The 26,194-nt window shown below is 37.9% G+C and overlaps 1 protein-coding gene across 3 annotated transcripts in view; it reads right to left on the bottom strand.

Moving 5' to 3' along the window:
* Positions 1–26,194, bottom strand: part of LOC145284874 (methyltransferase-like protein 25B) — a 78,242-nt gene that overhangs the window by 26,064 nt on the left and 25,984 nt on the right. Inside the window, exons 1-3 of one of the 3 annotated variants that reach the window (XM_080133895.1) lie at positions 14,370–14,506; positions 8,120–8,238; positions 237–510 (exon numbers count right to left, since the gene is read on the bottom strand). In XM_080133895.1, coding sequence (XP_079990021.1) covers positions 237–510; positions 8,120–8,175 — 330 coding nt within the window. In that variant the 5' untranslated portion in view covers positions 8,176–8,238; positions 14,370–14,506. Of the gene's footprint in view, positions 1–236; positions 511–8,119; positions 8,239–14,125; positions 14,274–14,369; positions 14,507–26,194 lie in introns of those variants that run through there. The other 2 variants (XM_080133894.1, XM_080133896.1) reach the window with 2 other exon arrangements.

Raw genomic sequence — 26,194 nt, 5'->3', positions numbered from 1 at the left:
CTACGAAGTCTATTTTGAACTCTATCATGGGTAGAATTTGATTATTTATGGGGATGGCTCAACAAGAACTTGTTTACATTAAATTTGAAGGCTACCATGTTATATTCAACTGGGAAGCAGACCAACGGAACAATGTTCCACAGGCAGGCAGTTCTAGGAAAAAAGCTTTGTTCATGGAATCAGAGTTAGCAGTGTAAAAAATATTTCTTGAAATATAAAAAAAAATAATTACCTACCTTGGACATTTGATCAATTTCGTGTTGCTTCTTTGGTTTCACATGTTTTCTATAGTGTGCGTCAAGGCAGATATACTGACCTCCTCTAAATTCTATGTCCGACATGTTGATAGGGTCAGAGGTGACAGATGCCATGGTGGTCAGCTGGGAAGTAGTTCCAGATAACACAGTTGGGAGGAGGTTAGCCAGTTCTTCATCACTGGCTTTGGTCCTCTTTAAAGAAAGACTCAGAATGGTTTGACGATAGGCTAACATAGAAAGTGGACGAACGAATCTGGGAAAGAAAAGTAAATATACAAATACAATAATGGGATTTAAAGATTAATTAAGCAGCAAATATAAAGTCAGATGAGATAAAATAGTTTGGGTTAAATAGAAACTGTCCTGGGTATGGGATGATATTGCATGTAGTCATATTTTTGTTATTTTTGTTTAGTTTTATGGCATGGGTGTTGGGTTATTTTAGGCTCAAATTGTACATATTTATCTATTGCAATTAATTTGTAGATGAATTTAAATGGCATGGCTGCTACCGGAAGTGGTGATAGGGCAAATTAGTTCCTTCACTTTTTTCTCTCACACCTATATCTCCCCTGTGTATGTACTCTTTTTTTAATGTTTTCCCAATCATTCATTTTATAATTTAATAATCATTGGTAAGTTTTTTCAGTTTTATTTTAATTAAGAATTATTGAAATTATTGTTTTTTCTTTTAGAATTATTAAAAACAATTTTTGCACACTTTTTAAAATAATTTTTGAAAAACTTTTTAAAATCTATTCAAACTATTTTGGATACTTTTTTTATGATGTTTGAAATTTTGTTATTTGAATTTCAATAATTTCATTAGTTATTTTGATTTCAATAATTTCATTTTTATACTTTCATAAATGTATATTTATTATATAAATTCAAATAAAAACTTTTATTTTTAAAATTAAAAAAAAACTTTTATTTTTATAATTTCATAAAAATATTTCTCATAAAATTCCAAATAAAATAAAAACTTTCATTTTTTAATTTTGTTATTAAAAGTAATAAAGTAATAAAGACTAATTGTGTTATTTTTATCGGTATCTTTTTCTTATATTTTATTTCAATAAATTGCTTCACAATAGAAATACTAAAGAAAAATAAAAGTGAAGGAACTGATTTGCCACCACTTCCCTTTGCAGTCATGTCGGAAGTTAGGAGGTATGTTAGCTGACTATAACTCGCTTCACTTTGGTCATCTGGTCATATACATAGAAATTTACACCATGAATAATGAGTTAAAACAAACACCATGGATATATTTAAAATTCAAAGGCTAAAAAAATGCTTGTCCAGAATTTCCCCATATTAAACAAAAAAAAACAATCTGTGTGATGTCTGTACCCATTACTAAACAAAAACATATTCCAAAAATCATGTAAATTGATCAAGCAGTTTTAAATAAGGAAATCATTTTTAAGTGATTAATTGGAATTCATAAGTATTACAATATAAATCTTGCAAGTTTGAATTATTGTTGATTATCTCCCTTTGTTTCCTGAATTTATTTTTAAAATGGCAGGTATGACAGTCTTTCTTCGGTTACTCATAAAATTTGATTTTCTTATTGAAAAATCAAACTGCTTGATCAACTTACATTATTTTTGGAATATGATATTTTCATTTTGTCATGGGTATATACATCATACAAATTTTTCTTTATTTTTGTTTTTTTATAGAGAGGGGAATCCTGGACAAGAAGCGAAAAGAGAGCAATATAAAGAAAGTGAAGTGGCTGGAGTAAGTTCAGGGAGTTTTTGCCATTACTAACCAGCAAAGCATTACCACTGTCGACAAAAGGAATTTCAAGCATATATACACATGATGATGAGGAATGAAATGTGGCCAGTGAGGGTTGAGGACAAGTGCAATGAAAGTACTTGTAAAACAAGTGACGGAATGCAACATTGCGGTGATGGGATTGGGGGTGGAGCTTGGTAGACAGTGCAAGATCTATTAAGATAGAGACTTTTTCCCCCCCTAAGAGTGAAAAACTAGTGGCTAATGTATGTATGAGTGAATGATAGCTTTATAGAGATATAAGTTACGTGTTAGAAGTTTACTAGCCAAGAAAAGGAAGTCCATGTTCATTGTAATAAAATTTGGTAAAATCATCTACATATTTATTCTAGTTCATGTTGTCGGTGAACATTACAATACGGAATTCGAATGGTGGACTTTCAGGTAGGCTACTATCAGCCTTCAGTTATCTCTTAGCATTACAAGCGTATGCTGTATTTTCATGGACATCAGCAATATTACATACCTAATGTGCTTCAACAAGTCATATCTTTTTTTATTTCTGGGTCAATTTTTAAAAGAATTACATTAATGGAAAGAGAATAGAATAAGCGTTCCAATGATGTTAATTTATTCTTCTTTTATGCTCCAAGTTAAAAATGAAAATAACGATAAAAAACGACAACAGCAAAAAGGGAAACTATTTTTTCAATGTTTACATTTCATATGTTATGTTTGGATACACATGCGTGGGATCAAATTTGATTGGATGTGGCTGAAATTTTACAGGCTATATAAGCATAGAAGTCCATCTCTACTGGACTTTGATTTATATTTTGACGACCACAGGAAGCAAAGTTACAACCGAGCAAAATTGACAAAGAATATTTAAAAATTGATAAGATAAATCGGTATACAGCATCCATTTTCATATAGATAATAGTTTCAGAATTATTTTCATGCATAATATGTAAATATTTGATAATTATTAATTGTGTGGAAATTTCTTTAAAATGTTATCTTTTATAGAAATTCAAATCTGCTTAACGGGGAAAACGGCTCACTATGCGCTAATGCGCTGACCAGCGCTCAGCTTACTAAAGTCAGCGCATTAACGAGTTTCGTTTGTATTCTCTTAAAAATAAAAACTGTTTTTTCTACTTTCAAAACGAAAGCAGAAAAATCAGTTTCATTTTTTATTCTGAGTGTGTCAATTTAAAAAAATTATTTTCAAGTTTTTCAAATTTGATTTCCAAACAATAATATTTTGTTGTTTTTAACGCTTTTAGTACACATGTACTAAAAACATTAAAAAACAACAAAATGTACGAAGTACATGCGTTTCTTTCATTGTATTTATAACTTCTCACTTGTACTTAAGGTAGAATTGTTTTTTAGTGGTCAAAAAAAAAAAAAAGAAAACAAATATATAATAAATAAAAGGTACTTGTGCACTTATGCTACCATGCTGAAATAATAACATTATTTAGAAACCCGTTCTTAACATGGGGAAGGAAGGGTGTTTTGCTAACTATTCTATACTTTCACCTAACAATTAAATAAAATATATCGTGAAACTTGAATTTATTTTTAACTCATTGTCAAGACCATTTTTTCGAATCTGTAAGACAAACACGTTTTTGTTTCAACTGAGGATATCTAAATAATAATAATAATAATAATAAGGTGGTTCGATAAAGAATTTCATTGTGATGTATTTTGTAAATTTTTACCTTGTTTCCACCTTAACATTTTTCTTTAAAATGATTACCTTTTATGGTTTTCGGGTATGCTGAAAATGAATATCGCATTTAAATTTTCCGCAAATAACTAGTTTTCCGGATATTAAGCAATGTCATTTCTTATGTTATTGCTGGTGGCCATCTTGGTACGTGCGTTTGGCATAGATTCTCGAGGTTACATTTGTGCACTCGTGCATACTAAGATAGCCACCAGCGATAACATAAGAAATAACATTGCTTAATATCCGGAAAACTACTTATTTGCAGAAAATGTAAACGCGATATTCGTTTTCAGCATACCCTAAAGTAATCATTTTAAATGTTAAGGTGGACACAAGGTAAAAAATGACCATTTTATTTCTTTGTTTACATAATTGAATTTTCAGTAAAACAGAATAGAAATGACAAAAATTACCATCAACTGGTGAATATATAGTTATTGCTTATCAAGATTCCTGGTATCCTGGTACTGTGAAAGTTACATCAAGGATTCATGTAGAGTACGATTTATGGTTGCATCTCAGAAAATAGGGGTATATTTTGGGCCAGATAGAGAGGATTTACAAAATGGAAAATTGAACTGGTCCCAACATGCATAAATTCTGGTCGACTATGGGAATTTCCATCTTTTACAGAAATCCAAAATCTTTATGAAAAATTTTTCGATTTATTTCTGAGATTAATTCATATCTACCCAATTTTTTTTTTCTTTGAGGGGAGTAGTAAATACCAGCCATGAATGCTCTTTAGGCATTCGATGGCTACACCCCAGATTAAGCTCTCCTTTGGTGAGGAGGTAGGAAAATACCTACTCTCAATAAAGCTATATTCAAATACCAGTATAATACTTAGCTTTGTTCATGAATAGACACCCACTGTATGATACCATGCACCAGTTTTATAAAAAATTGAAATTTGTACATCTGAATTTATAATTCATGGCTTATGGTAAAGCGATACATCAGATTTGATTGCATAATCAGAAAGAGCACACAATTTTACATAAGACTGCCAAATTTCATGAGAATAGCTTGAAAAATAAATAAATGGTGGCGAAATTACCAAATTTCTTGAAATGTTGAGGTCCACTTTTTCTAAAGAAAAATATCCACGGAAAAACATAAATTTTGGCACTTAAAATTCTCATAACTTTTGAACTACTTATGGTATTTGCATAATTCAAACGGTTTTAATTTTACATAGTCCTGTTCATGCAAGTTGATAAAAAGAAAAAAATCAACTTGTAATGCTATATCTCTTTCTCTTTCCATCCTTATTGCTTCTGCCAATATTTTCCTTGGCCATCCCCCATGAACTAGCCCTGTTACCCCAATTGTTCTATATCGACTAACCCATTAACTCTCATCCTTTCTTTCAACCTGGCCATATCATTAATCTCTAGTTCTGCGTACATCTTCCTATACTGTCTGAATTTAATTTTTCAGAAAAAATGAAAAGTAATCATTACTACAAGTTAGAAAAGCATTTCTTCCATGCAAGAAAATGATTAAACAAAAATTTGTTTTTTAAACTTATAAAATCAAGGTGTAAGTGTAACATTATTGTTCCAATGGAACCAGACACATTTGGTTTTCAATACACAGAACAAGAGACAGCTTGCCCTCAATACACTGTACCAGACAAAGCTTGCGCTCAATGCACAACATCAGACACAGCTTTCTCTCAATACACAGTACCAGACACAGTTGACTCTAAATACATGGCACCAAACACAGCTGGCTATCAATGCACAGCATTAGACACAGCTGGCTCTCAATACACAGTACCAGACATAGTTGGCTCTCAATAAATGGCATCAGACACATCTTGCTCTCAATACACAGACCCAGACACAGTTGGCTCTCGATACACAGACCCAGACACAAATGGCAGGTCAGACAGCTTGCTTTTGAAAGGTTTAGAGGAAGAGACTCACATGCTTGTTGAGCATAAGTTCCCAATCATCACCCGTCTTTTCTTTTTTCTTCTTTTTGCTTCTCTTCTACGTTCTTCTGATCTTTATGTCTATAAATGCATTCTATTCTGTGACGTCACATCCACAACATTGTTTAAAATACTGATTTCGCATGTGAGCTGTCATTTAATGGAAGAGCCAAACTAAGTTACACAAGATTTATTTTGAAATTTATCAATTTTCAAAGTGCACTTTTATAAACTTTACAAAGTAAAGAATAACAATTCAAATTGAATATAAAAAATTACTTTATGTTACGTACATTTGGTTGCACTTTAAAAAGAATTTATCTATTATTTTGCAATTAATGATATAGATAATCTTTAACTAAAGATTTTTAAAAAGTATTTATGCTCACTTAAAAGGCTTATAATTTCTGATGGTACTTATACCAGATATATGAACCATGCTATTTTTTAGACAGGATTTTCAAATTAATTTAATTTTCATTGCATCTTCTGTTTATTAAATTGTTAGGTGAAAGTAAAGTATAGTTACAAAACACCTTCCCTCACCCATGATAAGAATGGGTTTCTAAATAATAATGATAATGTTTAATCTTAATATAAAGAGATAATTCATTTAGTAGATATCTCACTGCTAGTGCAATTCTCCAGCTATATAAAAGCCAAGTACGTCTAAGGATGGAGTACTGTTGTCACATCTGGTCAGAAGCTGCTAGGAGCAGCATATACTGCCTTGACTGAGTTCAAAATAGACTTCATAGCTTAGTGGGGGATGCCCTTTTCTCTTCCCTGCAACCTCTTTCCCACAGAAGAGACGTTGCGAGCTTGTCTCTGCTTTATCGTTATTTCCATCTCCAATATTTCCTCCTGTATCAGAAAACAGGCTATGTGATATACAAATATCTGTATGTAATGTTGCCAAGCTAATCAAAAACCTTGATTCCAGTAAAGCAACCAGTCCTGACAGTATTCCAATTATAGTACTCAAAAGACTTCAATCAGAATTAGCGTCCATCCTTACAAAACTGTTTAAACGTTGTCTTAAGGAGAATTGCTTCCCATCACCCTGGAAAATCTCATCAGTATGCCCTGTATTTAAGAATTCAGGTGATAAGTCATCTCCCTCACAGTACAGGCCAATAAGTCTCCTGTGCATCATGAGTAAGTTGCTGGAATTTGTGTTAAATAGAGAAGTAATCAACCATCTCAGCAAAAATAACCTTCTTAGTGACACACAATATGGTTTCCGTTCTGCTAGATCTACAGCAGATGTGCTTACAGTTATATCTCATAGGATAAGTGAATCTCTCGATGGAGGCTACCTTTCTAGGGCAATTGCTCTTGATATATCAAAGGCCTTTGATAGAGTATGGCGTAGAGGTTTACTTCACAAAATCTCCAGCTACGGTATAGCTGGAAATGTCTTCTCAATTATTAAATCATTTCTCTCTGATAGATTCATAAGAGCAGTGGTTGATGGGCAGAAATCAGAAGCTGACAGTATTAATGCTTGAGTCCCTCAGGGGTCCATCCTGGGCCCAACTCTTTTCCTGATCTACATTAATGATCTTCCAAATCACATCCTTACATCATTCATAGACATTTATGCTGATAACATTACCATCTATGGTAGCACACCTAAGACCGTAAACGACCAAGTTCAATGGGGAAAGAGGTGGCTTGTTACTTTTAATGCATCTAAAACCAGGCTTTTATCTTTACATCATGAATGCTCTGATCTTCCGTTTTCCTGCTTTCCAGCTGACTACAATATGGTTGTCTTCAAGTCTAACGTAAACAAGTTTTTGATGAGCTGTTCCATATAAGTTAACAAATTTACTGAATTTCCATTACTAACAATTACTATATTGTCCAATTTCTACTGTACACTCTTTAACCCTTATCCTCGAGTGGCCTCTTGGCCTTGATAAGTGGTGAGCCTATGTAAAAAAAAAAAAAAAAAAAGTGCTCATCTAAGTTCCAATCTATGGTCCCCCTCACCAAACTTTCATGAAAAACACTCATCTATCTGCAACCACTGTCAATAATTTCCTCCACTCTTTATCTGTGCCTAAACCAAAACATAAATTCTATGAACAAAGCTTCTTTCTTAGAACTGCACGCCTATGGAACTGTCTTCCGTTGCCCGTTTCCCATCTGACTACAATATGGTTGTCTTCAAGTTCAACATAAACAAATTCTTGATGAACCCTCTCCTTAAGTAATCCAATTTACTAAATTTCCACTACTAATGATTACAATATTATCCCATTGACTACTTTACTTATTCTCAATAAGTGGTGATCCCTATGTTTAAAAAAAAAAAAAAAAAAAAAAAGCACGATAAGTATAAAAGTCTAAAGCATTCGCAGGATATAAGTAAGGGTTTATCTGTCTACGGCAGCATCTTTTAGGATATATATTTACCTGGGACTTTTTTCTGCCTTGCATGATAACATTTCCGCAATTTCAGGTGCATTCATTTGGGAGAAACATGAGCGCCAACATGGTAGAAGCTTCTTCCAATAGTCATATACAAAGAAATCCTGTTAGAATATCGAAAACCAGAGAATAAAATGAAATAGGACTTTTATAACAATATTTTATACAGCACAAGCAATGTTTTAAGCAAACTATACTATTATTTGAAGAAGTGTTTGTATATTTGTTTTCAAATACATAGGAATTAGTATAAGAGCTAATTAGCAGACAGAAGAGAGAGTAACAGAAACAAAGTGATTTGATAGGAAGTCCTCAAATTTGGTTCTTGTCCAGAATTTCCCCACATTAAAAAAAAAGAAAGAAAAATCTGTATGATGTATGCATCCGTGAAGAAACGAAAGTATCATATTCCAAAAATCATAAAAATTGATGACGTAGTTTAATTTAAAAAAAAAAGAAAATCAAATTTTATGAGTAATGAAAGAGCAGCCATCTTGTCTGTCATTCTGAAAATAATCTAGAAGGAATAAAAAACAAAAGGGAGATAACTCAATAATTCAAACTTGCATTGTAATGCCTATGAATTCCTATTAATCACTTGAAAATAAAACTACTTGATCAATTTACATGATTTATAGAATATGGCATTTTCATTTCGTCACGGATACATACATGATACAGATTTTTCTTTATTTTTATGTTTTTAATATGGCGGAATCCTGGACAAGAAGCGAAAAGAGAGCAATATAAAGAAAGTGATGTGATAGGATGTCCTCTAACTAGAGAAAATTCTTTGAAAAGTATAAAATAATACTGTTGCTGTTCTGCAACAAACACTCATCTAGTTATAACAACTGTCAATAATTCCCTTACTTTTTTACCAGTGTTTAAAACAAAATGAAAATTCCATGAATGAAGTTTCTTTCTTACAACTGTCCGTTTGTGAAACACAATACCACGGGGCTGTTTCCCAGCTGACTATAACATGGTCGTTTTCAAATCTAATGTAAATAAGTTCTTGTTAAGTGATTCTTCTTTAATAATCAAACCATAATATCCAAGTTCCGCCATTACTGTTCATCAAGGTGTTGTCTCATAGTCTACCTGACACTTATTAAACCTTATCCTTGAGTGGCCATTAGGTCTTGATAAGTAGTGAATCCCTAGCAAAAAAAAAAAAAAATAATTAAGAAGCCATAATGTTTCATAATCATCATATTTAGTTTAAAATCAGCTTTGGCATGAACGACTTTTAGAAATTGACTTCCAAGCTAATCAATCTCTAGTTTTATTTGCCCCTCTTTTTTTTTAAATACATCCTTATCATTTCCGTTCATGTTTTTCATCTCAGCTTAACAAAGTCACTAAACTATAGCATGACTTTATTGCGAGAAAACAAACTGTATAGCCATTAAAAATATTTCTTTTTTTTATATTATTACATGAGAAATCTTTTCGAGTTAAAATCTATTGAGAAATATACATTTTGTATTGAGAAATACACACTTTCAATATCTGATGGCAACCTCCTGCTTAATAAGACAATGGCATTCTGCATCTAGTCTGGTGCACTGCAGCATCTGCTGTGGCTATACAGTTCGAAGCTAGAATTGACTCTCCGGATCACGGGTGATAAGGAGACTTAGGTTTGCCCAGTTACCAGGGTCCCCCACTTTCAGTGTTGCAGACAAAATCCAATGGAAAGGCAAGCCAATATAGTGGGAACAAGCACAGCTGCAGGAGTTGCCAGAAAGGTGTTATAGTGCTTCACTCTCTGTCTATCGGGACTCCAAACTGTTTGCCTTTCCCAAGGCATTCACAAGGCAGTACAACTATTTGCCCATAGCTATTAAGAGTTTGAAAATAACAGAGATCCTCATTGTAGTTATGGTTGTATCAAAATGAAAGTGAATTCCTTAAATGATGCATCCTAAAAATAAATAGACATACATTAGGCAATGAATAACATGTTATGATAGCTTGTTGGCGTAAAAAGTGAAATACCGTCATTCAAAATGGACAATGAAATGAGGTACGGTTTTCGAGAATAATGAAGAAAGTACTTGTTTCATATTTTAGTTCATTTTCAGATCGATGTTTCGCTTTTTCCATAAACAAGCAATAAATAGGCACGGCCCAAAAATGGAAAAATAAACAAGTAGTTGTTGTTTACAAAACGAATTAAAATCTATTAAAATCCATTATTCTTGAGCAACTTTTTTTCCAAAAAGATAAAAGCCTGAATTTTATCATATGAAAAGAAGAATCAAATAATACCTTTTCTACTAATTTTTAATACAGTTCACTGCCATTTTTGTCTCGATTGTTAAAACATTAAAATATTTTTTTAAAAGGTTTTTGAACCAAATAATTTTTTTATTTTTGTCTAAATAAGATTTAGGATGATTTGCAATAAGAATATGCAAAAACATTATAATATAAAGACCTGAATTTCAAATAATTCCAATTTTTATACCATTCTATAGATTTGCGATTAGCAAAATTAAAAAAAAAAAAAATTTAATATTTTAAAATTAAGTATGGGGGCCTGAAGGGGACTAAGTAAACTATATTTAGCCATGTATTTTTAACGTTTGATTTTACGATTAAGTGAAGGGTTTAGTTCTTTTTTCATATGTGATATATATACATATATATATATATATATATATATATATATATACATATATATACATATATATATATATATGTATATATATATATATATGTATATATATATTTGTTGTCTACATAATCCCTGAAGTTAAGCAACAATGACGCTGGCCAGTACCAGATGGATGAAATCTGATACATGCGCAGTTATTTTTTGTTTGTTTGTTTTATTTACAATCCTCACCCTCCCACAATACAATATATTTCGGCTAATTATTTTAAGCATATCTGTACCCACAAATGAAGAAAGAGGGGTTGTAGGCAAAAAAATATATATATAAATATCGATTATGAAAAAAAAGAAGTACACCATTCTAAAGTTCATTCTTCACTTAATAATTGGTGAAAATTTCGTATTGATTGGATAATTACTTGATTTTTGGTAGATTTTTAAAGAGAGACTCCGTCAAAAAATATTTACTTCCTCCTTTCATTTTGGATGTGCCTACAATAAAGCCCCAAAAATGTGTTATTTGTTACCTAACTAGTCTGGGTGTGTGGTGTTGCCCGGGTGTTTGGAGGTGTGTGTTGAGCAAAAAAAAAGTGGTAGTAGGGTAGTCGGCCTGTACTGTGAAAAAAAAAAGTGATGTCTTTGCTGTTGCACCCACCACCAAACTGGAAGTGACAAAGGTTTAAATTAAGGCTAGTCAATCGAAACGAGGGGATGACTTTCGAAAATATCGGCAAAAAAGCGACCACTCCCTGTAGAAAAGTACCTAGTTGAGGGTGAAGGAATTAATGTTTTTAGCCAATTTTTTGATATTTGTCTTCCGAAGGGGTGAGCTTCAACCATACCAATCTCGTGAAAATCCGTTGCCTCTGTCGAAAGTTTTAGGCAAACATACAAACATACATTTAAACAGACAGGTGAGATTTATCTGATAGATGTATAGATATTTAAAGTGTGTATTTCTCAATACAAAAAGTGCAGCACACCGATATTGAAATTTGTAAGCAATATTGCTTGACTGTGAGATAGGCAAGATATCCTTGTAAAAAGAGGAAAAGGCACACTTTATAGAAATTTTCTAGAGCACTAAAATTAGAAGCGACAAGAGAGGAAATCTTATCCATAATATGTTGGCCCTCAGGTTCAATCCAAGGTAACTTGAGATATATCGGAAGTCTAGAGGAACCATAGAGGGAGGTGGCTCAGAAAATGATTCAATTTCCTTGTTGATAACTTTGTTGATCAATGGAGGCGGATATCCATAAATAATGAAAATCCTTTAAATGTTATCAATTTCAGAATTGATATAAGAGGAAGAGCAAATGACAAGTGCCCGATGTGTTAAGTTTCTTATAAGGTTGAGTTTCCTGGTCATTGGTGTAAAAGAATGAATGATATGAAAACAGAAACGATTCTCTTAATCGTCACATGAAGACTACATTTTGTATTAATGTTATTAACTTTGTTACATTAAAAAAATTTGTCGCAGCTTTCTTTCTTTTTTTGATGTTTTGATTTAATAAAAATATCATCGGTTTGAGCATCCTAAATTATGAGATGAAAAAAATTAACAAATCTCTTAGTAAAAGAGAGTTGTCTCCCTCAGAACAATGACAAATTGTAAAACAGTGTCTGTCTATATATATATGTGTGTGTGTGTGTGTGTATATGTCTGCATATACATTGTTTATATATATGTGCATGTGCGTATGTGTCTGTATATGGATGTGTGGAAATGTACATATGTATGTGTATGTATGTATGCAGATTTGTGCGTGTGTTAGCTTATGTATTAATCTTTAAAAACAACTCATTGTCAACTGAAATGAACAAGTCGACTGATAGCAACTACAAAAATTTTAAATGGAACCTTGTACTTTTCAAACACATGGCACCTATAAAAACCCTTTCTCTCTCTCTCATCTACTTCATATACCTGGCTAACAAGCAAAAAGCAATCAAAATTTAAAACCTAAAAATTGAAACTCCCCACCCTCCCTTCTTTCTTTACCATTCTCTCTCTCTCTCTCCCCCTCCCTATATCCATATATCTCCACCCACGCCTACCTGAATCTGCTACCCCCCACACACAATACAATCTAATGTATTTTAACCTTCAAAACTGAAATATTGTCGATACCCGTCTCCCTCCTCCCTTATTATCCCCTACCCCCCTCTTTCTCGCATTTCTTCTAAAACACTTCTTCCAAATACTTACAACCATTTCTATAAGGTCTGACAAGGCTGTTGGATCGTAAACATGGTCCAACATCTGAAACATATGTAACCAAACAAATAAAACGGTAATAAAAAAAATAAAACACATATTTGCTCTGCAATAGTATTGAACACTCTCTTTAGGTTTTTACTAATTATCAGTTTTACCATATATATATATATATATATATATATATATATATACTAGCAGGCATCCCATCATTGCCTGATCATAACATATGCATAAATATTATATTTTAATTCATACCGAAACTGAGACATATGCATGCGAGTAAATTGTTTTTTTCTAAACAGTTCACTTCTTGTAAGTAAAAAAAAAAAAAAATACTCGAGCTGAGATTGAAACCAAAACCTAAAGACAGTGAGTCAAGTACGACAACCATTAGGCCAGCTTGACACTATCTTTAAAAAGTGTTTTCAAACCTACTTATTCTTAACAGAAGGAATTTGTCATGTGAAAATGCATATTCGTGAAACAGTTGAGGAACAGATAAAAATCTGATTACCCGTCGTACCTACTTTTCAATTTTGACTCCTTAGCAGCCCTTTTTTTCGAATAAAAACTAAATAAAAAGTTTTTCGTGTCTAAATACCCTATATACCAAATTTTAAGTCTGTAGATAAAAAATTCGTTGAGTATACAGGTTGAGAAGTATCCTCACACATTTTAATCACTTTTTCGTTTTGTTGTCTAAATACTGCAAAATGTTCGTTAATAATTACAGATTAAAGTAAATGCGCGACGATTTTTACTTATTTCTCTCTTTAATTTAAAACAGGTACTACAGTTTGATCCCAATTCTAAGGCCGGGAAGTGTCCTCTTTCAGATGATTGACGGTACTCGGTACTTATGTATTTTTGGTACGCGCTGAACGTTATTATTTCGAAAGCCACTCTTAACATGAAGAGGGGGTGTTTTGTAAGTATTCTGTGCTTCCAAGTAACAATTTAATTAAAAAAAAAAAAAAAAAAAAAAGATATCGTGAAAGTTAAATTTAACTTGAAAAGCTATTTAAAAATAGCACGATACTAAAAATACATAAGCGTCGAATCGGCGATTCAACTACTTCCAAAGTTTAAAGAAAAAGAAAAAATATATATATATATATCAAGAGAAGGGAATTATTACCGATACATAAACATCAGCTAACCATCCAAAGGAATCGAGAAAACATAATATTTTATCGATATGTAATTTAATATCGGCTACAGATTTATTACAGGCTGGCGGAGAAAGTACACAGGAGCTGTAGGTCGCCATATTTGTTTTTAACCATTACGCGGAGTGTCTAAACTAAAATAAAGCAATCACAAACATAAAAAAAACAGTCGAAAATCTACACTTTTTATCATATAACACATTTGGTACTCACATTTTTATTATTTGTAATTGTAATTTGTTAATTTAAATACTATTTTTCATTTAATACTGTCGTTTGCATTAACATTTCCACGCAATGGTAAACTTCAGTGGACTTAACGGTGTCACTCTTCGAAGGTAGCTTTTAAATTTTGTTCCTTTGAAGAAAGTCGCCCTTGACTAAAATGTAGTGTTTAAATACAAGATTCATAATTCAACTTTTACATAGCACAACTCATTTAGAAATAAAAACTTTTTTTGGATTTTATTATGGATTTTAAAGAAATTATCATAATCATTTTCATTTTTCTAATTAATTCTAATATAGCAGTTTCTTCATCAAGACATGAGCGTTTTCAATAACTCCAATAAATACCTTCTTTCCTGGTGCTACCAGATCAGACTGTCTGAAGATACTGACCTTCTGACCTAAAATGCATTAAACATTAATATTATTGTTTTTTTTTTCTTTTTCTTTTGTAAAACTCAATCATGTTATTAAAATCGTTGGTCATCATTCAATCCCGGGCAACATGGGATCTCCCTGCTAGTACATTACATATGTATTTCTTTTATATACTTGTAGCAGAAACGCATCAAAACCATAAATACTTTTAACATTGCCATGTTCTTACTTGCGACAGTGTGATCAGATGGAAGTTACATGTCAAATGATATTTTGGTAAAATTTCCTGATGCGAATTAGGATATTATAAAGATGAAAGACAATGAAGTTTCATTCTATATTAATAAACTTTATTTGTCATTTTCATTAGTAGCGTTAGTAGAAGAGAAACGGGTTAGTAGGTTGAAGTGCTCTTGTGTAAAGATAGAATTAATATATTACCGGCTTGTTGTGGAGAGAACAGCTCAGTCCACACATGTTTATAGCTAGTAGTCACCGGGGCAAAGGAAGCCGATTAAAGGAGAAAGAAAGGGCAAAGTCTTTAGTGTGTTTGCGTGTTGTTGTGCGTGAGTGTGAGTTGTATTGACGAGAGCAGTTCTTTAGCGTGATAAATAAAGTTTGCCGTGGACACATCACGTGGAGACATTGTTAGCCGAAGCCCCAGGCGAAGTCTGTTCCCAGGCAGGGCCAGGATCAAAGAGAGTTGAAAGTTTCGGAGTTCACCTTTTATATACTCTGTCACGTGATAAAGAGCTGGCTTGTGATTGGACAGGCCAGGAGGAAATGGATTTCAAATCTCAAAGTCGTGAGAAGTAGCTTCTGCTTGCTTGTAGCGAGTGTCGACTGCTACAATATGCATGCTTAGTTTACTGCACACAATTTCACATTGGAAAATACAACAAAAAAAGCATAAAAAACCGTATTGAATCAGAAACACGAAACAGATAAATACTTGAATATTAAAAAAAATACCTTAAAAACAGACTTACATTTGTAATGCCAACCAAATAATTTGAATACAGGATTAAATAAGTAGCAAAAAAACATAAAATAAAACTTAAAGGTGCTTCTTCAGAATTCGAAGGAAAGTTGAAATATTGAATTTGAAATAAAACTAATAGTATCTACTTAATTGTTATGTCGAAATTAGTAGAATATCCAAAAAATTACGAAAACGATACAGTAGAAAATTAATTATTAATGAAAATAATCCCCCCCTCACCCCCCCCAAAAAAAAACAATTGCGCACATCTTCAGAATTAGAACGAAAATCAAAAGACAAAAAACTGAATTTTCACTAAAAATCAATATTATCCACTTACATTTTATGTCAATTTCAACTGAAAGCAATGTTATCCTTTTAACTGTCATGCTGCAAATAATATTTAACTACTTGCAGCATGACATCACATAAAAATTTTGAATTACGAAGAAGGCTCAACTTAAATAAATAAATAAATGAATCAATAAGACGGTTAAATTGCTTATTTTAAGCTCAACAAATCAAATAACCTAATACTATTGATATCATAATAAGTAGTGTAATGAAAAAGGTTGGTTGTTAAAAAATATACAGATCGGTCGAAAATCCAATTTTCTACAAATTTGTGACAGTTATTAGATGCACTATGCAGAAAATTTGCTGCTATGTCTAACGACGGTTAGCCGCGGTTCATAGTTACCAAGGTACTTAAAACAATTGCAACAATAAAAGCAAGAAAGAAACAAGAAATGACCAAAATACAAAATAGTTTATTGGAAAAAAAGAGATAAATAAATAAGATGTAAAATGTTCACTTGTGTCTGTAACTGCTAAATTTTTCTCTTTAGCATAGTTAAACAGACGAAGTAACTATAAAAAAATAGAAAGACAGTGCGGAATAGAAGGAGGAAAGAGAGAGAGAGAGAGAGAGAGAGAGAGAGAGATAGAAAGAAAACACTGAAATACTTTTTTCAATTGTCGACCATTGTATCTTTTTACATGTGTACGAAAATAAGGCAACAGAAGTAGTTTCCCCTTAACTGTCTTTGCTATCTCTGATATATATTTCGTAGCGGTAAATCCCACTGGCTGGCACAGTTGATGGTGTTGCATTATCCTTGGCTGTCACATTATACCTGTTATATTCGCATATCTCTCCACATTTCCATGAACAAACCAGAAATCAGCAAGGCAATGACGGCAGCAACAATGGCGACCCTAAGACAAATCTGTTCGCCGTTACAACGTAGTCAAACACAATAAATACACAGGACAATTTCAAATCCCATCTCTTTAGATACACACATCATTAGAATAACTCGCACCTTACCTCAACATAGAAAACCTCCAGAGAAAGCTGCACAGCAAAAGAAAAAACCAAAAAAGAAAATCACAGACACTACCGTAAACGCAACTCAGATAGCATAAAAACGCAAATAATGATTCCACAAAACACCCCAACAATACGACACCGACTAGGTTACATTCACAACTTTCTCAGCTTTAAATCGATGTAACACATGCATACACACACCAAACAGATAATTCTCTACAATTCATTAAAGCACGAAAAACAAACACAAATAAAAAATACGACGGCCATTTTGACGCCGGAGCCGATCTGCCTTTTACTACGTCCGCACGTGCCGTATAAATAAGCCGGCCGTCAGAGAAAAGGTCAGTCTTCCAGCAGACCGCTGGCCAGAGCAGGTCGCCTCGCTACCAGCAGAAGTGGACACAGCTGTTCCCCTCAACTCTTTGCAGCAGCTCAGCGACAGCCGTTCCCCTCAACCTTCTAGCAGCAGCAGCGGCAGCAGCAATAGCCGTTCCCTTCAGCTCCATCCAGCAGTAGCAGCTCAGCGACAGCCGTTCCCCTCAACTTTCTAGCAGCAGCAGCGGCAGCAGCAATAGCCGTTCCCTTCAGCTCCATCCAGCAGTAGCAGCAGCGACAGCCGTTCCCCTCAACTTTCTAGCAGCAGCAGCGACAGCAGCAATAACCGTTCCCTTCAGCTCCATCCAGCAGTAGCAACGGCAGCTCAGCAACAGCAGTTGATTCAAGGTGCCTAGTCACCATATCACCGCTTGTTCCCTTGGGGAATACCACCAGCGAACCCCGACTCATCCTAGCGACTCCTCAGCGGCAACAGCGGTGGCGATGTTCCAGTCCCGGACGTCATCCCTAGACCGTACCAGCATCTAGGCCCCTGTACCTGCCCGAACCTGATCAAGCCAGGATCCCAACCTCTCTAATCCCTATTCCGGCCTTCCTGACGCCCGGCTGACCGTTCCGGCCTTGATTGAGGATATATATACTTATTCACATTGACCCTCAATAAAGGTTTAAACCAAATTACTTCGTTTGTTCTCCTTGCTTCCATACGCTCGTGTTATTTTATAACAACTGGTGTCAGAGCGTTCAGCAAGATGAGTACAGACAGCTACGAGGGTTTCACGCGGTCGGAACTATTCACACTAATCAAAGAACAGAAGCATCTGCTATTCAACCTGAGGACAGGCTCAACACAACCATCGGAAGAGGCACTTCAGGAGATCCGAAATGACATAGATGCCATGACAACCGCCCTGAGATCAACAGCAATAACAACAGCTACCACCCCCCACACAAGCAGCGACTACAGTATGCTAATGCGCCAGCAAACAATTCGGGACACCATGAGACAACAGAAGCCCTTCCGCCCTAGACAGGACGTAAACCAATTCATATCAGCGCTCACCAAAATATACGCAATACACATCTTACCGGAGGGAACAACATACCCAAGCCTGGAGGGCGAATTTGTCAAGGCCGCGAAAGACATGCTGGACCAGGGTATATTTCAGCAAATGCTGGATTCTGCACAAGATACATCCACCTTCAACAACCTGAAGGAGTATCTACTAACAACACACGGCAGCCAAATGACCACCTTCCAACATCTAAGCAAGGCCTGGGACTTAGAACGACATGACGGCGAAAAACTAACAGATTTTGCCGGTCGACTCGAAACCACACTCAGGGAAGCGGCCGTCCACATCAAGGCAAAACACAGAAAGGACAGAAACAATGAACTATCCGTTGACGGACTCATATCAATCATAGGCGCAATGCTTATGAGTGAAAAGGTGAAAGCATGGAACACAAACATCTACCCGCACCTCGTCAGAACAATGGACAACCACTATACGGCAACTGGTATAGCGGCTGAAGCACAGCGATACCTGGATCGCGGCATAAAATCTGATGTCACCAATTCCCAAGACTCCGCACTTCTCTCTCAAGAGCACCACTCGAGCCAAAGAAAACCTTACCATGTAACAAACATGCACACCCACTCTAGTGGACGCAAGCGCTCGAACTTGATAGACGCACACAAGAAAACCGATCAACGTCAACATCAGCAGCAAGAAGCTCGCAGGCAAACAGTAAGTTTCCCTGTATGCCAGAGATACCTCAGAGGCCTATCCTGCTTTAGGCAAAATTGCAGATACCGTCACCCACCCCGCACCCAAACACAAGCCCTTGTCGCAACAACAGGCAACAACATGCCGGAGACAGAGGACCAGGATTTTCACTTCAGTCAGGATGAGATGTGATGCCCCGCCCGACCCGCTCCAATATCAGCCATCACGTCTTCAACTTTCAAGAGCAATCTAACTATTCACCACTTGTCTACTCCACCTTTTACATTGGCGACACAAAGTTCTCAGACATCGCGATGCTTGACTCAGGATGCTCGACCTGCATCTTACCAGCATCACAACTGCCAGACGAAGCCAAGAAGCACATAAAACGCTCGGACGTCAAAGTGAGGGGCATCAACGGCAGCATTACCGCGCTTGGCCAACTAACATGCGACATTGTAATCGGCAACCAGAACACACCCGCATTCTGTGGCATAAACGCCCTAATAACGGCACAATCTACACCAATCCTGATCGGCCAAAACATCCTATGCCATGATACCCTCATCTCGTACACGGTCGACAACGAAAAAGCGAAAGTGGAGTTCAAATGCACACTTGCCCAAGGAGGCTCCACACACACAGCTAACATCGTACGGCAGACGTCGTCACCAAACAGTCCCACAGGCGACTCCCAGACCAAGGTCATCCAGGACTACCTAGCTATCGGACCCCATCCCGAACTCCACACCTTGGATGAAAAGCTTACATGGCTAAAACACAACACAGGACTCACACTACCAAACCATCCTAACCGTGATGAACTAGAGGCCACCACCAACCTATTAATCCGCTATGCCGACATCATCGGTACTGAGAATGGCGACAAGGACACATTCATCCGTCCCATTCGGATACCAACCAACGGCCAATCACGCAGCCAAAAACAACATCCGATTGCTCAAGCCCTGGAAGAGGAGGTCAATGCCGAGATTGGCCGCATGGCAAGCAAAGGCATCATTGAAGCCTGCAGCGACCCCAAAGGTTTCAACAGTCCAGTATTCGCCGTACGTAAGAAAAATGGGTCAATTCGCGTTGTTGCAAACTTTAAAAGAACGCTAAACAAAGTGCTAGTCGACCTGGACCCCTACCCAATACCCAGGATGGATCACCTGCTCAACAAAATCGGCAAGGGCAACAGGTATTTTGCATCCCTTGATCTGCGTAGTGGATATTGGCAGATTGAAATAGATGAGCAGGACCGGCACAAAACAGCCTTCACATGGAAGGACAAATGCTACCAGTACACACGCCTGGCCTTTGGTCTCACTTCGGCCGGACAAATCTTTTCCCGTTGCGTAGCAGAGGCCTTAGCCACGGTCACATCACGCAGCAACATATCATCTTACATCGACGACAACCTGGTGCATGCTAAGACATTCAAGGAGTACATCATCGCGCTAGAACAACTGTTCATGGCCCTCCAAAAGTTTGGACTTAAGCTGAACCCAGACAAATGCTCCTTCCTCGCACCTGAGGCCAAATTTCTCGGCCGCATAATAAACAGCGAAGGGTTCAAGGCCGACCCCGAATATGTTCGTGCCATAGGAGAAATGAAACCCCCAACCTCAAGAAAGGAACTCCAAAGTCTCATCGGCCGCCTGGTTTGGATCAGACAATTCCTTGAGACGCGCCTTCATGAACAGATCAGATCAAGCATGTTCTCAAAACTCATGGCTCCTATACACGAGCTCAACAAGGTCAACAAGCCATTCCACTGGACCGAGAATGCAGACAGAGCATTCAGGAAGATCAAGGACCGATTATCCTCCCCGCCGGTTATCTCATTTCCAGACTTCTCCATGCCCTTCACGCTCACTACTGATGCCAGTGATGTCGCATGCGGAGCAATCCTGATGCAAGAGTCCAGCAACGGGAAGAAGAACATTGTCGGAGTCGCGTCCCACTCCTTCAATACAACAGAGCAAAACTGGTCCACAACGGAACGCGAGGCATATGCAGTGAAGTGGGCGATACAGAAATTTGACTACTTTCTACGTAACCGTCCCTTCGTGGTGTTCACTGACCACAGATCTCTGACATATCTTGACCAACGAGAATTCAACAATGCAAAAATACGAAGATGGCAGGACGAGATATCGTGCTACAAATTCGTATTAGAATACGTGGAGGGCGAATCTAACGTTTGAGCTGATATGCTCAGCAGAGGCTGTGGACAGAAGAAGATCAAGACTCCCAGCGACCCCAATCCAGCAGGAAGGACATTCATACTGGATGGCTCAAGCTTACGCATCTACGTCTCATCATGGTGCATCAATGACATCGACAGTCTGAAACTTATTCCCAAGACGCACACACCACGGAACGCCCACACGCAAAGACGCATCAGCGACGCGTTTTTCGCATACCACACCTACTCCTCCATTCCTGCTGAACAAATCTGTGAACACCTGGATATTGCAACCGAACAACAGAAGGATGAGACTCTGGCCGGAATCATACACGCACTCCAAACATCATACCCGGACGGCCCACAAATTGACCCCGATGACCACCGAGCTAAGTTGTTCAAGAGAAAGCTACATCAATTCTTCTTAGAACCAGGAACCACGGTCCTAATGATAAGAGACCACAAACATTCCCCTAGGCTGGTCGTACCATACAAGCTCAGACCCAAATACCTGCATCAAGCACACGACGCCAACAACCACTCAGGCATAACACGGATGCAGGAACTCCTCTCCAGTTACTGGTGGGAATCCAAGAACAACGACATCAAGGCTTATGCTGATTCCTGCATCACATGTGCAAAATGCAAGGGAAATTATGGCAGACGCACCTGCTGGCCTATGGGCCACTGCAAGCGGGGTAAGAGACCATTTGAACTCGTCTTTGTTGACTTTGTCACAATGCCCAACTCAAAGGGGAAAAGATATATACTTACAATACTGGACAGCTTCAGCCGGCATCTCACAGTTATACCATGTGCAAGAGACCGTGCCATCGACGCCGCCCGTGGTCTATACCAGTTCTTCCTCCGACACAGGGAAATCCCACGCATAGTGTCCTCCGACCGAGGCACACACTTCACAGGGGAAGTCTATCGACAGTTCTGCGAACAAATGGCCATCACACAGGAACTGCATTGCCCTTGGCGCCCACAAAGCTCAGGGAACATAGAGAGACAACATCGGACAATGAAGAACGCCATCTACATGCTGTGTGAAGACAGGAATTGCGAGTGGACAGATGTTCTCGAATCTGTTGTGTCTTCCATGAACGCCACAATCAACAAGGCCACCGGTGTCTCCCCGCATTTCACAGTCACGGGTCGCCACCCTAGCATCGGCTTGCCAACACCCCACAGAAAGGAAGCCAGGAGCGATGACCCAGGTGCATATGGCATGCAAATCAACACCCTGCTAAGACAGGTTCATCACCGTGTCGCCCTGGCCAATGATGAAGCAGATCATAAAATGGAGAACCGCGAAAAGCACTTCTCCCACGAGAACCCGCTACAAGTAGGAGACACGGTCCTACTTCACCGTCCTCAATCAGCCACGGCCCAATCAACACACATGCAATGGATAGGAAGCTTCACTATCACCAAAACCAACAGCTTGAGGTACCAAGTACAAGATGAGAGCGGCATCACAACCTGGGTACACCGGGCGCACATCCGACGAATAGCACCACGCCCGCCGCACCTGTCTATCACAAACCTCCCAGCCCCACCCAGCATCACCGACGAACAGCATTCCACGAACGGCCCCACATGCAATCCGGACGAGAATCGGACGCCATCCTCACAAGCCAGCCAACCCAGGAGATTACCAGCCAGAACAACAAGAGAACAACTCCCTACACGCTTCAGAGACTTTATCATGTAAATATGATCGAGATCTGGGGGAGCATTGTTATATTCGCATATCTCTCCACATTTCCATGAACAAACCAGAAATCAGCAAGGCAATGACGGCAGCAACAATGGCGACCCTAAGACAAATCTGTTCGCCGTTACAACGTAGTCAAACACAATAAATACACAGGACAATTTCAAATCTCATCTCTTTAGATACACACATCATTAGAATAACTCGCACCTTACCTCAACATAGAAAACCTCCAGAGAAAGCTGCACAGCAAAAGAAAAAACCAAAAAAGAAAATCACAGACACTACCGTAAACGCAACTCAGATAGCATAAAAACGCAAATAATGATTCCACAAAACACCCCAACAATACGACACCGACTAGGTTACATTCACAACTTTCTCAGCTTTAAATCGATGTAACACATGCATACACACACCAAACAGATAATTCTCTACAATTCATTAAAGCACGAAAAACAAACACAAATAAAAAATACGACGGCCATTTTGACGCCGGAGCCGATCTGCCTTTTACTACGTCCGCACGTGCCGTATAAATAAGCCGGCCGTCAGAGAAAAAGTCAGTCTTCCAGCAGACCGCTGGCCAGAGCAGGTCGCCTCGCTACCAGCAGAAGCGGACACAGCTGTTCCCCTCAACTCTTTGCAGCAGCTCAGCGACAGCCGTTCCCCTCAACCTTCTAGCAGCAGCAGCGGCAGCAGCAATAGCCGTTCCCTTCAGCTCCATCCAGCAGTAGCAGCTCAGCGACAGCCGTTCCCCTCAACCTTCTAGCAGCAGCGGCAGCAGCAATAGCCGTTCCCTTCAGCTCCATCCAGCAGTAGCAGCTCAGCGACAGCCGTTCCCCTCAACTTTCTAGCAGCAGCAGCGGCAGCAGCAATAGCCGTTCCCTTCAGCTCCATCCAGCAGTAGCAGCAGCGACAGCCGTTCCCCTCAACCTTCTAGCAGCAGCAGCGGCGGCAGCAATAACCGTTCCCTTCAGCTCCATCCAGCAGTAGCAGCGGCAGCTCAGCGGCAGCTCAGCGACAGCAGTTGATTCAAGGTGCCTAGTCACCATATCACCGCTTGTTCCCTTGGGGAATACCACCAGCGAACCCTGACTCATCCCAGTGACTCCTCAGCGGCAACAGCGGTGGCGATGTTCCAGTCCCGGACGTCATCCCTAGACCGTACCAGCATCTAGGCCCCTGTACCTGCCCGAACCTGATCAAGCCAGGATCCCAACCTCTCTAATCCCTATTCCGGCCTTCCTGACGCCTGGCTGACCGTTCCGGCCTTGATTGAGGATATATATACTTATTCACATTGACCCTCAATAAAGGTTTAAACCAAATTACTTCGTTTGTTCTCTTTGCTTCCATACGCTCGTGTTATTTTATAACATACCAGTACACAGCTTCTGGAATCAACCACTGCATCTTGGCTGCAATTCTTTTGATGGTGCTGTGACACTGCTCCGCTGCACTGTTACCTTCAGGAAAATATGTACATTGGTAATACATTCTACCCCCCCCCCATTCAGTTGTGAATTTCTGAAATTCTTGACACCGAAATATGGAGGCATTATCAGTCAAGATTTTAAGCAGGGGACCACGTTAAAAAAAAGATGGATCCAATTGTTGTACAATGCTTGATGTATCCTATCATGTCAACAGACACCATATGTTGAAACCCATTCTGCCAAAGTCTGTTAAGGTCAAAAAATGTTTGCCATCATAATGAGCTATATCCATATCTATCTGACACATGTTTTCCTCCACCTCAAGCTTCCCTTTTTGCTATCAGGATGGTGCTGGATCAATTCACTGACACTCTTCGCATGAGTGGTTTGCTGCCTTGATTGATGCCATTGTAGTTGCAGGACACACTTTTCGGATAAAATATGTGGTTAGACGAATTCCAGAATCTCCACTCTTCTGATGTATTTCACGGAGTCAGTTTATCGGCCAAATTCTGATGTCATCAATGTAAGCTGAAGTAGCTTTTACTGTGGTCTCATCTTGCATCAAAACAGGTTTAATGATATTAATCTCATTATTAAGGGTGGTACGTTTAGGCTAAAACCTAGCATGTCAAACAGTATCGTTTCCCTTGATTGTCTGAAATGGCCACAGTGACCCGTGGACCCATATCTGTAGGTAGGCTCTCTTCAAATCCAGCAGTGCTACATAACTCCCTTTCTGACATCACTCTCAGAGTTTAGCAGCGCACACATTTGCATTAACAGTAAAGGCATCAACATGCTGATTCAATTCTTGATAATCCATCATGGATCGAATTTTGTGTTTAGTCAGTTGTTCAGTAGCTATGAGCGGAATTAATTCTTTGGGTGGTCCTAGATGTTTTTGTGGGTATGGTATTAATCAACAATGATCAATCCACAGCTGAAGTTCTTCATATGCAGCCTGATTCTTGGTAGAAATTGCATACTCTGAAATGGTATTGCATAACCAATCTAGCAATTCGATCATGGTCCATTTCCACCTTGCAGTCCAGGCCATTTCTTTGTTGTCAAATCTAGCAGAGAAGGCCTTTTCCTCAATAGAAATAGCTGCACATACTTCTTTCCCTCTACCAAGCTTTATACCTCTGGCTGCTGTAATCATGACACCTCCAAGAGCTCTTATTGCATCAATTCCAAGTAATAAGTCGTATCCTAGGGTTTTTTTCCTGCATCACCAGGACGCCAACTTCAGCTGTGTCACCTTTCTCAGTGCAGATTATGACAGTCCCTATACCACAACATGGGATTAATGCTCATGACCTCCACTTGTTGCTTCCTCCATGTCTGACAGCGATTTGCGCTAACTATAGACCGGAAACATCCTGTGTCTACAAATGCTGAACATTGCACATTATTAATTTTGATTCCGACAAAAGGCAATGCTGTGTTCATTGTTTGGCAAGGGGCTATTGTTGTGACAGTACCTTGTCCCCAACTTCATTTCCTGAACAGTTGCAAGATATGTGACCTAACTTATCGCAGTGATAACATTGTAGTGTTCTGTGTTCTCATGGATAAACATTCATTGAACCACTTTGACTCTGGCACTTCTTAGCAAAATGGTTAGGATCTCCACATTAAAAGCAGACGCTTAGCGTTAGCTGGGAAAGAATCCACATTGTCTCCATAGGG

Source organism: Euprymna scolopes, chromosome 9 (assembly GCF_053919585.1).
Source record: "Euprymna scolopes isolate OS-2025 chromosome 9, ASM5391958v1, whole genome shotgun sequence".
NCBI classification, from domain to species: Eukaryota; Metazoa; Mollusca; class Cephalopoda; order Sepiida; family Sepiolidae; genus Euprymna; species Euprymna scolopes.
This window is presented reverse-complemented; position numbering and strand designations above follow the sequence as displayed.